The sequence below is a fragment of the Cricetulus griseus genome, chromosome 2 (assembly GCF_003668045.3).
Source record: "Cricetulus griseus strain 17A/GY chromosome 2, alternate assembly CriGri-PICRH-1.0, whole genome shotgun sequence".
NCBI lineage: Eukaryota > Metazoa > Chordata > Mammalia > Rodentia > Cricetidae > Cricetulus > Cricetulus griseus.
In genome coordinates this window covers 202906909-202921903 of record NC_048595.1, presented here as the reverse complement: position 1 = coordinate 202921903, position 14995 = coordinate 202906909, and the positions used below count along the sequence as shown (strand labels likewise).

Genomic DNA, 14995 nt, shown 5'->3' with positions numbered 1-14995 from the left:
AGCCTCCAAAATACCAGGGTTATAGGCATAAGCTGAAGCATTCTTCCCCCAACAATTTAATTTTATGATTTGCAGGGGGATTTCAAAACAGGGTTTCTCTGTGTAGCCCTGGCTCTTATGGAACTTTCATTGGAGACCAGGCTGACCTCAAACTCACAGAGATTCACCTGTCTCTGCCTTCCGAGTGCTGATATTAAAGGTGTATGCCACCACCTCCTGGCTTCTTTATTTTTCAACATTTACTTATTTATCATGTATTTTGGAGGGGGAGGAGTATGTGCAAGAGGACAACCTGCAGGAGTCGGCTCTTTCCTTCCACTGTGTGGATCTCAGGGATCAAAGCTGGGTTGTCAAAGTTGGTGGCAACACTTTTCCTTATCCCAGAATATCTTGTGGACCCAAAAATCCCATAAATAGAGTAGGATCCGTAGTGTCATGCTGCAATCCCAGTACACAAAAGATGGAGGCAGGAGGTCAGTACGACTTACCCCAGGCTGAGCTATGCATCAAGAGTCTACTTTAAAAAACAGGTAAGGGGTGGGGTGGGTGAAGATGCTCATCCCACAAGCCTGATGACCTAAATTCAATCCCCAGAACCTACATAAAGGTGGAAGGAGAGAAGCAACTCCACAGAGTCACTCTCTGACTTACACATGCACACCACACACACACTCAAAATAAATGAGAACATTTACAAACAATTGATGGGGAATGTATTGTGTATGTTTATCTTATTGATTGTTAAATAAAATACTGTTTGGCCAATGAGACAGCAAATTAGACGGGACTAGAAGTTAAAGAGGATTCTGGGAAATGTAGTAGAGAAGTGATGTTCCAGGCAGGAAATGACAAAGCAGGGAGACTCATATTTAAGCGAAGGAGAAACAGGAAGGGCCCCCTTTTTCCCCTCTGCTCCTGCGGCACAATGATCCACCAGCAAGGAGGGATGCCAATAAGGTGTCTGATAAGTCTTATAAAATATATAGATTTATGATAATTAAGACTGAGCTAACAGATGAGGAATCCTAGTCATTGGCCAAGCATCTTTGAACCTAATACAAGTTTCTGTGTATTCATTTGGGCCCTAACTCGGGCAGGCGGCTGGCGTAAAGCTCACACATGGTGGTGGGGCTCAGGCGGCTTTTGGCAGAAAGATTTATTGTAACAAATAATAAGTGAAAAGCAGGTTGGGTATTTAGCTCCATGGTAGATGCTGGCTGTGGCACATGAGAGCCTGGGTTGAGTCCCCAGTCCTGTCAAAGAACAAAACAAAATTACAGATCAAGTGGTGGTGGCACACACCTTTAGTCCCAGTACTTGGGAAGCAGATGCAGGTGGATCTCTGTGAGTTCCAGGCCAACCTGGTCCTTAGAGTGAGTTCCAGGACAGCCAAGGCTGTTACACAGAGAAACTCTGTCTTGAAAAAAATAAACAAAAAACAAAGAGAGAGAGAGAGAGAGAGAGAGAGAGAGAGAGAGAGAGAAAGGAAGAATAAAAGTAACAATAACAATAATAAAGAAAAAGAAAAAAATATCTGGTGTATACTTGTAATGCCAGTATCAGGAAACCTGAGACTAAAGGATTGGAGGCTAGCCTGGGCTACATAATAAGACCTAGTCTCAGAAAAAAAAAAAAAACTTTTTTTAGAAGACAATTAAGATCTAAGATCTGTTTGGATAGGGAGTAGCTAGATGGCTCATCAGGTTTTTAAAAAAGCACTTGCCATACAAACCTGAAGACTTCAGTTCAAACCCTGGGACCCACGGAAGGAGAAAGCAGAGCAGACTCCACAAAACGGTCCTCTGATATGCACACCCAACCCACACAATAATAAATAATAAGAATAAACTTTAAAAATAATCCCTTCAGATATAACTAAGTATTAATACTATATGGTATTCTTGAATAATCTTGGGTAATAATGGAAAATTGTCAGGGTAAAAATAAAGACACAAGAGAACATTACTATTTTTATATATAATGCAGTTTTAAGAGGGACTGATCGCCATCATCACTCTTGGAGGTAAACCCCACATCTGCTAAACCATCCTACTGGCCATCCTTTTTTGAGACAGAATTTCAGTAAATTGCCCAGGCTGGCCTTAACTTACTTAAAATTCTTTTTGTTTTTATTCTTTAAATTTTCAATGATTCATTTTATTTCATGTGTGTGTTGTCTGCATGTATGTATTGTACCACGTGCATGCCTGGTGCCCTTGGTAGTTTGAAGAGGGCATCAGATCCTCTGGAACTGGAGTTACAGATGGTTATAAACTACCATGAGGGCACTTTTTGATTTGGGTCTTTTGCAAGAGCAACAAGTGCTCTTAACCACTGAGCCACCTCTCCAGTCCCTGTTTTGTGTTTTGAGGCTGAAATGACCTTTAACCCAAATCCTCTTATTATCTTCCTCCCAGATCCTGGACTTATAGACATGCACCACCATGCCCTATATTACATGGTGCTGGGAATGGAGCCCAGTTCTTCACAAATGCTAGGCAACCCTACCAACTGAACCACATTCCCAGCTCTGACCTTGATCTTTTGATATTTCTGCCTCAGCAGCCCAAGTAGCTGGAACTATATAGTTCAGCTTACAGAGGATGCACATGGCTGCCATGGCACACATGTGGGGTCAGAGGCAAATTTGTGAAGTCTTCTAACTTTACATGAGTTCAGGGGATAGAACTCAGGTTGCCAGGCTTACACAGCAGGATCTTTATTTAGCCACTGAGTCATGTCTGCCACTTGTTTTTGTTTTCAAGACAGAGTCTGACGGTGCAGCCCCAATGGACTTCAAACTTAAGTCCTACTGGAGAAATCCAACATTCTGTTTTCATAGGTGTGAGACACTATGCCAGGCTCCTGCATCTGTTATGCTGTTGTCGTTTTCCCCTAAGTGTGTGTGTGTGTGTGTGTGTGTGTGTGTGTGTGTGTGTGTGTGTGTGTGTGTATGCGCGCACGTGTGCGTGAGTGTGTACACATACGTGTAAATATGTACATGTATATATAGTAGAGGACCCAGGTTCCATTCCTAGCATCCACATGGTGGTTTACAACTGTAGCTCTAGTTTTAGGGGATCTGATGCCTCTTCCTGCCTTCTCAGGCACTGTACTCACATGGTATACAACTATATACGCAGACAAATATTCACACTAAAACAAATAACTAGGAAAGTGTTTTTTAAAATATTTTAGGCCGGGAGAGATGGCTTAGTGTTGAAGAATGCATAGGCTCTTGCAGAAGACCCAAGCTTAGTTCCCAACACTCATGTCAGATGACTTAACAACTACCTGTAACCCCAGCTCCACAGGGTCCAATGCTCTGACCTCCTCAGGTTCCTGCACTCACATGCAGCTATATTACCCACACAGAGACACATGCATGTTTTTAGTGTAAAGAAAAAATAGTTTATTACCCATGTAGTTATTTAAACCATTAGGAAAGAGGCATCTTTTAAAAAGTAGATGGACAGTTCTTTACAGTAAGATAGTTCACTACTTGTCCTGCAGAGTGCACTAAGGCTCTTCTTCTATTAGAAAATGACAAAGTTTAGGTTTGTTGGGATTATTTTTCAGCAGCCAATCAGCTAGCCAACTCTATGGAAAAGAAAAAAATAAAATTAATAAACATTTATAAACATTTAACTATTTTTTTCCTGTGTATAATGAACCTATCAACTAGAAAATTAAGTATCTTTCTAGAAAAGATTTTTGATACAGATCTCACAGCCTAGGCTGTCTGGAATTTACTAGAGATCCCCAACTGCCTCTGCTCCCTGAATGCTGAAATTAAGGGTGTGTACCACCACATCCAGCTAAACAGCTTATTTGTTTTGTTTTGTTTTGTTTTTTTGAGACAGGATTTCTCTGTGTAGCCCTGGCTGTCTTAGAACTAACTCTGTAGACCAGGCTGGCCTCGAACTCAGACTAAAAGAATAAATATTATCTGGACATGGTGGTGCATCTCTAATCCCAGCATTCAGGAGGCAGAGACAATTAGATCTTTGAATTTAAGGCCAGCTTGGTTTAGGACAGCCAGGACTATATAATGAGACCCTGTCTCAAAAACAAAACAAAACAAAAAACAAAAAAAACAAATACAAACACAGTTTTGCACATGAAAATGATAAACAATATTCTCTAGTGTTAAAAACAACAGTATCTTACAAAAGGGTCTGCTGGTTTATTCTTACAAAGCTCCGTGAGTCCTTGAAGTAGGGTTGGCGTTACATACAAATTTAAATAGTCCTTAGCAGCTTGTCCAGTTGGAATGGGCTCAATAATCACTGAAAATACAAAAAAAGTTCTCACTAAAAAGCAAATATCCGTGATTAAACCTTATTAAACCTATTAAAAAGGATGCCTTCCAGAGTTTTGAACTGTTGTAAGACACTCATGTCACCATGAGTTTTAAATTTGAATTTTATTTCTTTATATTTACTAAAGTGCTGTAATTGTGATTATTATTGACTTTCTCATAGAGTCTCACCATAGTCCAGGCTTGCCTGAACTCACTACTGGCATCAAACCCAAGGTGATCTTCTTGCTCAGCCAACTGAATCCTGTGGTTGCAAGTGTGAGCCACCACACTCTACCTGTAATGAAGTATTATTTACACACAGTACTTGCTGAATTTGTGATCACACCAAAAAATAAATATAATTTAAATAAAAATAGCAATAACTACCATACACAAAAGAGCTGCAATAAAACCAAACCAACCCCTGTGACCACTCCAGATGCTGAGACAGCTGGATCAAAGTCAGGCTTACCTATGGACAATTTATTGAGACCTTGCCTTGGACCAGAAAGTCAGGCTGCAGTACATGCCTGAAATCCCAGAACTCAGAAGGTGGTGGCAGGAAGATCAGGAGTTCAAAGCCAGCATGAGACAAACAGGCCTGTCTCAAAATAAATCTGGGGCTGGAGGAATTGGTTAAGATCAATTTTTCTTCCAAAGAACGCAAATTCAAGTCTCAGCACCACATCAGAGAGCTCACAGCTGTCTGTGACTCTAACTCCAGGAGATCCAATGCTTCCTTCTGGCCTCTGAGGACATCTGCACAGATGTGGCATACACTCGCTCAGACACAAACAAAAGTAAATAAATCTTTAAAAACAAACAGGTAAATAAAGGGCTAAGGACTTAGCAGCTCACTGGCAAAGATTTGCTTTTTTTTTTTTTTTTTTAGTTTATTTATTATGTATACAGTATTCGGCTTACATGTATGCCTACAGGCCAAAAGAGGGCACCAGATCTTTGCAGATGTTAGTGAGCCACCATGTGGCTGGGAATTGAACTCAGGACCTATGGAAGAGCAGCCAGTGCTCTTAACCTCTGAGCCATCTCTCCAGCGCCACCCCCAGTTATTAAAAGACAGTATGCCCACTTCTCCACATTTCTTTTTTTTTCCCCCCTTGCTTTTTTGAGATAGGGTTTCTCTGTGTAGCCCTGGCTGTCCTGAAACTCTCTCTGTAGACCAGGCTGGCCTCAAACTCACTGAGACCCACCTGCCTCTGCCTCCCTAGTGCTGGGATTGAAGGTGTGCGTCATCAACAACTGGCCCATTTCTTAAAGGATTACCAGCTTCATGACTTCATGACTTTGGATGGAAATCTAAAAGGATCTTTAATTACCAATTTCACAGTGACTTAAGACTTTCTTGTTTTGGTTTGTTTGGGGAAAGACACATTTACCAAGTCCAAATACAGGAGTGGGGCTCAAGGCCAGCAACACAGCACTGCCTGCATTAGACTCTGTTAACTCATTACACCTTTTATCCTGTGTCTGAAACACTTCTGAAGTATCGTGGGTAATTAGGAAGAATGACAACACAGAGAGGTAAGAGCGATCCTAAGTATGTCCAGAGAGAGAGAGAGAGAGAGAGAGAGAGAGAGAGAGAGAGAGAGAGAGAGAGAGAGAGAGAGAGAGAGAGAGAGAGAGAGAGAGACCCTCCCCTAGGGCACAGCTTAATTCTTTTAGTTTCAAGATTTGTTTCGTTTCATTTCTATTTTTAAAATATTTATTTCATGTGTGTGAATGTTTTGCCTGCTTGTATGTATGTGCACCGGGTGCATGCCTTGTACCCAAGAAGGTCAGAAGAGGGTGTTTAGAGCCCCTGCAATTGAAATGATGAACAGTTGTGAGCTGCCATGTGGTGCTGGGAACTCTGGTCCTTTGCAAGAGTAGTAAGTGCTCTTAACTGCTGAGCCAGCTCTCCAATGCTTGTCTCTGCTTTTGTTTTATTAATACAGGGTTCTCTATGTAACCCAGGCTGGCCTAGAACTCGCTCTGTAGACCAGGATGGCATAGAAGTCACAGAGATCCACCTGCCTCTGCCTCCTGAGTGCTGTTTGTTTTTTTTGTTTTGATTTTATGCTTTGTTTATTTTGAGATAAGGTATGGGGTAGCCTAGACTGGCTTCCAACAGGGCTAAAACCTTGAACTTCTGGTCTCTGCTCCAGGGCCAAAATTAGGATTTCAGGCCTGTAGCCAGTGCCTGCTTTTATCTGGTGCCTGGATTCAAACCCAGGACTTCACAGGAGCTCAGCAAGCACCCTACAAACTGAGCCACATCCCAGGCCCCTCCAACTTCAAGTTCGGATAACTAATAACCTGAAAATATAACAAAGCACATTTGGGAGAAAATTCTTTCTTGCCAGCCACATCTTCAAGATAAAAACAAACTTTAAGAGGTGAGCAATTTGGAGGTGTAGTCAAGAAAGCAACTCACCTTCTGGAAACATGAATCGAATCTCTCTTTCGGAGGCAGGAAAGTCGTTGCTCCCGTGAAGGGCGTTCCGCAGCTCATCTGTGCCATAAATCGCCCTTAGACTAAAGCAAATGAAGGATGTTGTCCTTCCACTCTGACACCCTTGCCTTACTTTACAGGAGAATGTTCTTTCCCTCTACATTATCTGGAGGTCAGAAGACTACTTTGGGAGTGGTTTTCTCCTTCCAGCTTGTGGGTCCTGAGTTAAAATCCAGGTCAGCCCACTTGGCAGCAAGCACTTTATTTGCTGAGTCCATTTGCCAGCCTTTTTCTATTTTTTCACTAATCTAATTTTAAGCTTTGCATCTACTTAGATGACAGTCAAATAAATACATTTATGCGTGCTGTAGAATACACTGTGAAAAAACGGGGATTTTCTAGGTGAAGAAGGGTGTTTCGTGACTAGTGAAAAGGAGATAGGAAATCAAAGTGTGATAACTGTTTCATTTCTAGACTAGTGATCATGATGAAATTTTGGATTTTTTTTTTTTTTTTTTGAGACAGGTTCTCACTATATATCCATGGGTGGCCTGGAACTTGCCATGTAGACCAGGTTAAACTCTCAGAAATTTGCCTGCCTCAGTTTCTCAAGTACTGAGATTAAAGGTATGCACCACCATGTCCAGATAATAAATCTAAAAATCTCTAATTTTCCCATTAAAAATCCTCCTTCAGGATCAGGAATGGGCTCAGCTGCTAAAGGCACTTGCCACCAAGCCTGATGATCTGAATCTAATCCTGGGCCTACATGGTGGAAGGAGAGAGCTGATTCCCACTAGTGGTCCTCCGGCCTCCACATGTGCGAGGCAAACATGCCCACACATTAAATAAATAAAATGGAATGTCAAGAATCCTACTTCATAGCCATGTATTGTAGCTCATGCCTGTAATCCCAGCATGGTGTGTGTGTGTGTGTGTGTGTGTGTGTGTGTGTGTGTGTGCTGAGACAGGAGGATCATCACAAATTCAAAGCCAGCCTGGGCTACACAGTGAATTACAGGCCCACTTAGGCTATGGAGTAAGACCTAGTCTCAAAAAAAAAAAAAAAAAATAGAAAAAGAAAAAAAGGCTTAAGTGATGGTGATGGTACACACTTTTAATCCCAGCACTCAGGAGTCAGAGGCAGGCAGATCTCTGTGAGTTCGGGGTCATCCTAGTCTATAGAGTGAGTTCCAGGACAGCTAGGGCAATACAGTGAAACCCTGTCTCAGAAAAAAAAAAAAAAAAAAATCAATAAATCCTACTGTAGAGACAGTTTAGTGCGAGGCTAACCAGCCATCAAAGAGATATTCTCTGATGCCTTCTATAGCATTTGGTATTAAGATAGCACTGAACGGGCTGGAGAGATGGCTCAGGGGTTAAGAGCATTGACTGCTCTTCCAGAGGTCCTGAGTTCAATTTCCAGTAACCACATGGTGGCTCACAACCATCTGTAACGAGATCTAGTGCCCTCTTCTGGCCTGCAGGCATACATGCAGACAGAAAATGTATACGTAATAAATACATACATACATAATCTTCAAAAAGAAAGAAAAAAATAGCACTGAAAAGGTGAGACTGTCAAATTTACTGCCTTGCACCAGAGAAAAGTTCATTTAGGAGAACTCCCACATGATGGAAAATCCTCATTTCAAAGGATATGGGGCTTGGGGCTTTTTGTCCATGTCTTTGTTTTCATACTTTAAAAGGGTTTCAACCCCTTAAGCCACTCCAGGGAGGTTACCTGTCCGGGTGTGTCTCCTTGGCTACCGAACTATTAGGTGGTCCCAGAAGTTCCTTCCAGTAAGAGATGGCTTTATGTCTAGCTAATATCATAGCAACAAGAGGTCCAGAACTCATATAAGCTGTTAAGTTTGGGAAAAACATTTTCCCGTACTGTTCCACATAAAAGTTACTACAGTGCTCAGGGCTTAGATGTAGTTTTCGTCTCTGAAAACAAAACAAAGTCAACAAAAGCATTTAAAGTAACAGCTCAATAGAAGCTCATTAAGTCGTTAACTATGCCAGGCATGGTGGCTCATGCCTGTAATTGTCTTTGCATTATTATACAGAAATGATATCTAAATTAAGTATTTGAGAGGAAGTACTGTCCCACTTAAAAAAAAAAAAAAAAAAAAAAAAAAAAAATCCCTGGATTGATGCGATGGCTCCACAGGGAAAGGTACTTGCTGCCAAAGCTAAGGGTCTAGATTCAATTCCCAGAATTACACTTTGGGAAGAGAAGAGAAAACTGACTCCCTAAGTTTTCAGACTGAAACACATATACCGTGCATGTGCACACATGCATGCGCACATGGACGCACATCCAAGCTCGTGCGAACATAAATATACAACCATCATTTTTAAAAGAGTGTTTACTGAGCAATCATGAGGAGCAGAGTTTGGATCCTGGCACCTGCATTACAAGAGGGCATCCACCAAACGCCCGTAACTCCACCTCTAAGGAATTTGAAGCCCTCTTCTGACATCTATGCACATGTGTAGGCACACATACACACAGTCACCCAGACATCGAGGCAAGCTTGGTCTGCACAGTGAGGTCACCTAAGGCTGCCGAGTAAGTCATTGTCTCTAAAAACAAACAGACCGGAATATTAGTTTAGCTGCAGGCATGGTATGATAGGGTATTATAGGGATATTCCGATAAACTCTGTTGCCGACTCCCAAGAAGTCTCTCCTTGCTTATCAGTCCTCCACCCCCGTGCCTCATGCCAGTATACAAGCTGTTCATTTGTTTTGAGATGGGCTCTTATTATGTAACCCAGGCAGGCCTCACTCACCGTGTAGCCCCATCTGTCCGCCAGTGTACTCTGCTGCCTTACTCTCCCTAGACACTGGCATACCCTGCAGTCACTCTGCAGGTTTCTTAGCTCCTGTCGCATAATTTAAAAAATTTAGAGTTCATCTTTTAAAAAGATACAAAAATTAATGATCCTATGGGTTACTTTAAAATGAAATCTGGTGAAAACTCTTTTGAAATTTGTTTGAGAAATAGTGATACCCAGTATGTGGGACAGAACTCAGTTTATGACGAAGAAAAGGCTGCCACCTGCTGGAAAGAGAGAAGTTTTCAGAGCCTAGTTCTCAAACCCTACAAGGTCAACGAGTAACTAGCTGCAAGAGTCTAATTCCTTGGGACAGAAAGTAGGCTGGTGGTTACCAGGGGCTAGAGATGGAAACACGCCCCCCCCTCTTAAAAGTAAGTTCATAGCTTCAGGTTGAAAACCACACACGAATAGTGGTGAGGGTCACAAAACAACGCGAATGTATCTAACACCAGAGCACTGCACCTTAAAAAGAGTTTAAAGGGTACAATTTATGTAATATATATCTCAAAAAACAAAGCAAAAGAAAAACAAAGACATCGTGGTGGTAGACGCAGTTAACAGTAGCAGGTGGCAGCAGTTTGCGGAGGCCATAGCTTCCCTGGTCTAATGTTTGCTGCTGACAGAAGTTTCTACTGACTTGTTTGTTTTAAGACAGTCTCTCTGTGTAGGTCTGGAACTCACAGAGATCCACTTCCTTTGCCTTCTGAGTGCTTGGATGAAAGGTGTGTACCACCATGGCCAGCCCTTGACTTTTATAATAAATACAAGCCACTTGGTTACTAAGTCTGTCATTATGTTTTCAAATAAGGACTTAAGTATCAGAGAGCTTGGTCAGTGAATAAGTCGTTTGCTGCTCAAATGTAAGGACCTGGGTTTGGATCCTCAAAGTTGTCCTAATGCCCAACTTCATAGTGTGAGTTTGTAATCCCTGCACACCTGTGGAGACAGGACAGCTGCACACCTGTGGCGCCTCAAGAAGCTCATGGCCCAGTTAGCCTCAATTGCATAATAGCAAACAAGAAAGCCTATTTCAGACAAGGTGAGGACTGGGACTTGAGTTACACAGAAACACACACCACACAAAAATAAAGACTCTTTTTAAAAAGGACTTAAAGTGGGCAGTGGTGGTGTTCACCTTTAATCCCAGCACACAAGAGGCAGAGGCAGGTAGGTCTCTGTGAGTTCAAGGCCAGCCTGGTCTACATATGTAGGATTCAGAAGCCAGGGCTCCCTCACCACTGTGAGAGTTTGATTCCCACCCTTCTTTTGAAAAAACAAAACAAAAAACTTATAAAATTTAAAATTAAGCCCGGCATAATGGCACACTGTGTGCAATCCCAACACTAAGGAGCCAGCAGTAGCTACATAGTGAAATCTCCTCAGAAAACAAAACACAACAAGGTGATGAGCACCTTAGACCCAACTTGAATAAAGGAGAGGCAGGGTGTTCACTGTGTGCTGGAGGACATCCTGAACTAAATAGCAAGAGTCTCCTCTCTCTCTCTCTCTCTCTCTCTCTCTCTCTCTCTCTCTCTCTCTCTCTCTGTGTGTGTGTGTGTGTGTGTGTGTGTGTGTGTGTGTGTCTGTCTGTCTGTCTCTCTCTCTCTCTCTCTCTCTCTCTCTCTCTCTCTCTCTCTCAGGGTCTCATGTAGCCCAGGCTAGCCTCAAGCTCACTATGTAGCTGGGGATGACCTCTTTAAACTTGTGATCCTCTGGCCCCAATTCCCTGAATACTGAACTCCAGGTTGTATACTGTTCTGGCAATGGAAGCCATGGTTTCATAATTTCTTGGCAGGCATTCCCCCAGCTGAGCTGCATCCTCAGCCTGAGAACCTGGGTTTTTAAGTATCTTTGTTCCCCAATTGTTTGTTTAGGCACTTTTTCTTCTTGAAGAAGTTACAAACATAGTTTAATGTTTTTTTGTTAGGGGGGATTGAATCCGAAGCCTCATGCTTGTTAGGTCTGTGCTCTACCTCTAAGCCACACCCTAGCCCCACTTACAAGCTTAATTTTTAAATATTTAGATCCATTTAGAGTTATCTCAGAATAAAAATAGTCAATTTTCTTCACAACATTTATTAAAGACTTTGTGTTCATCTGAATATTTCTTGTACCAGAGTTGTCAACTCTGTCAACATTCTTCCCCACATCATCTCTGAGTGTGTTTGTGTGTGTGTGTATGTGTAGGATATGCATGTCTGTGTGTGTCTGTATATACACACATAAGTGGGGGTGCAGGTGCATATATGTGGAGCCAGATACCCACATTGGAGACTAGCCTCAGTTGCTGACCACCTTGGATCTCCCACTGAACCTGAATCACCAACTTGACAAGACTAGTGGGCTCAAGAGCTCCAGGGTCCTCCTGTCCTGCCTCCCCAGTACTGGGATTACCTACAGGTGTCCACCACCACACCTGCCTTTTACATGGTTACTGGGGATTCGAACTCAAGTCCTTGTGCTTGCTCAGCAAACACTGTGACACAAACCCCTCTCCAGTTCAGTTTTCTTTATTTTAAAATACTGGCAGAATTGATAATATGATGATAATCTGATACTATATAATTTTTGCTGTTGCTTTTTCGAGACAGGGTCTCACTATGTAGCTCTGATTGTCCTGGAACTCTGTAGAGCAGGCTAGCTTCAAATTCACAGAGATAAGCCTACCTCTGCCTCCCGAGTGCTGTGATTAAAGGCATGAACCATTACAGTTGGCTTTACATAAAAAACATTTACGATAGGGTCTCACTATGTAGCCCTGGCTGGCCAGAAACTTATTGTGTAGACCAGGCTGGCCTTGAACTCACAGACATACACCTGCTTCTGCCTCACAAGTGCTTGGAGTAAAAGCACCACACTAAGCTATATACATTTAAGAGATTAAAAAACCAGTAGTTCAAGTAAAATTTAACAAAATATTTAAAATGTTAAGTTTTATTTGATATATTTATACATTCTGTCTTCAGTTGGAGACCTTATCATACTAGAGGACAGTTTGAAACTCTGTGAAGGCCAAGATGGTAGGGAACTCCAGTCTTACCCTACCTATGGATGGTATCACAAGCTTACAGCAGCACCTCCAGGCCCTGGGTCCTCTGTACCCCTGGCTGGTTTAGGACTCCCTGTGTAATACAAGCTGACCACTCAATGTCCTCTGGAGGGCCTGGCACCATGACCATGTTTACAAACTGCAAGACAAATATTCATCTAAAACATTAAATGTTTTCTGGGCAGTGGTGGCCATACACACCTTTAATCCCAGCACTCAGGAGGCAGAAGCAGGAGCAAGTGGATCTCTGAGTCTGAGGCCAGCCTGGTCTACAGAGTGAGTTCCAGAACAGTCACAATCAGGGCTACTTAGAGAGACCCTGGTTTTTGGGTTTTGTTATTATTTCGTTTTTTTAAATAACCCTACGAACACTAGAGAACTTATCTATGCACAGGAATATTACACATAACTTAGAAGGGATAAGTAGATTCTGATTTATTGACCCAGAACTTTGCCAAAGAGACTCTGTGAGGAAGTCAGAGAGGATCACTTCATCTTGTGGGGAAAATCTTTCAAACACAGAGAAACCCCTGGGAGAAGTTAAGGGAAGGAAAAGGCAATTTGGCTTCTTTTGTGTATTATTCTGTATCTTTTGGAAGTGTGAAAAAATAAGCTATTACGTGTTACTTGTTTGTTTTGGGGACAGATCTCAGAGAGCTGTGGCTGATCTGTCAACTTTGAAGTCACTGCATAGCTGAACTCCTGATCCTCCTGCCTCCACCTCCCTGGTACGGAGAATACAGGCATGAGCCTATCTGTCCAGATTGCATACAACCTTTATATTTAGAAACGTAAATTCAATGTTACTACAGATATAAATGGGTGGGGACATTTATATAAGTATAGTGCAAACTAATAAGAGTCGCCAGAAGTTACCTGAATGATGGTGAATCCAGATCTGAGAATAATGTCGCGTATCTCATCTTCTTTGTCAACAACATCTGGCTTGATAATGGCTAGGGTTTTTTCTACATATATCTGAGGCAGGGGCATAGACACCTCCATTCTGGCGTTTCCCGGAATAGTTTACTAATTTCCTGACCGGGTATCCACTGCAATGACACGCGTCCTCGTCCCAAACAACCCGTGGTAATATTTGGTGCTGGGCTTGATTAATTTGTGAAAACAGAAACTGCCGTGTTTCCCGACAAGCAGTCCTGCAAGAATATGACTTGTTCAGAGCCCAAGTTGAGCCCTGGCCGCCTCACTGCGGCATCAGTGCCGCTCTCCAGGGGTAGGGGAAGGCCCTAGCCCGCTGCCCTAGCGAAGGGTCCCCACCCCTCGGCGACCACTTTGTACAGTCCTAGGAGTGACCGCAAGGCAGAGTCCCCAAGTCCTTAGGAAATCTCCAGGCCGAACCCTCCCAGTTCTCATCTCCGTTCAGGTGTTGTCAAAACCTGTTGCTAAGAGACCTGAAGCTGGTTTTCCAACGGTGGCTGCAAAGGGCCAATCCCAGCAGCGTATTTTCAGTCTCTATTTTAATCTAGGGTAGCAATTAGCCGTGAGGATTTTATTCTTTTTGAGTCTTAGAGTACTAGACATATTTCTAACGTTTTTCCCATAATTTTAAAAACAACTTTGTTTATTATGTGGTGATGGAGTGTGTGTGTGTGTGTGTGTGTGTGTGTGTGTGTGTGTGTGTGTGTGTGATGTGGATTTAAGAAAACAACTTCGTGTGTAGCCAAATCTTTCCGGGTCTATGGTTTCCAGGAATGAACCTCATGTGGTCGGGCTTGCATGCAAGCCTCTTTATCCACTGAGCCCTAGAGTCAGCCCTTCTCAAATTGATCTACACTTTGTAAATAAGACAAATCAGACACTTCTTTCAGCCCACTCCATTCCCTCCCAGACACTGTATGAAAGATAAATGTCAAGTTTATTTATTCTTGATATACTTTCTCTTCCTTCCTTCCTTCCTTCCTTCTTTTCTTTTCTTTTTTTCAAGACTGGGTTTCTCTGTGTAGCTTTGAAACTTGTTCTGGCACTCACTCTGTAGACTGGCCTGGAACTCACATCGATCCTTCTGCCTCCCAAGTGCTGGGATTAAAAGTGTGCGCCACCACTACCTGGCTCATTCCTTTTCCTTTTCCTTTTCTTTCTTTTTTTCTTTTTGTGGTGGTGGTGTGGTGGTGTGGTGGTGGTGGTGTGGTGGTGGTGATGGTGGTGGTGGTGGCGGTGGTGGTGGTGTTGTTCAAACTCAGGGCCCATGCTTGCTGAGTGCTCAGTCACTGAGCAACATTCCAGCATATTCCTTCTTTGTTTCATTCACCACCTGATGCTGTCCCCTTCAGTTGCAGCTCTTTAATCATTTAAAACTGTCTTTATAAGGTCAGTGGCACATA

General features: G+C 42.5%; 1 protein-coding gene across 1 annotated transcript; it reads right to left on the bottom strand.

Moving 5' to 3' along the window:
* Nucleotides 1-3456: 3456 nt before the first annotated feature.
* On the bottom strand, nucleotides 3457-13658 carry Nme5 (NME/NM23 family member 5). Its single transcript, XM_027400714.2, has 5 exons — nucleotides 13530-13658; nucleotides 8500-8705; nucleotides 6738-6838; nucleotides 4171-4289; nucleotides 3457-3600 (listed from the first exon to the last, which is right to left on the bottom strand). Exons 1-5 carry the CDS (start codon nucleotides 13656-13658, stop codon nucleotides 3520-3522), a joined length of 636 nt encoding a protein of 211 aa, XP_027256515.1. The 3' UTR covers nucleotides 3457-3519.
* Between the last annotated feature and the right edge of the window lie 1337 nt (nucleotides 13659-14995).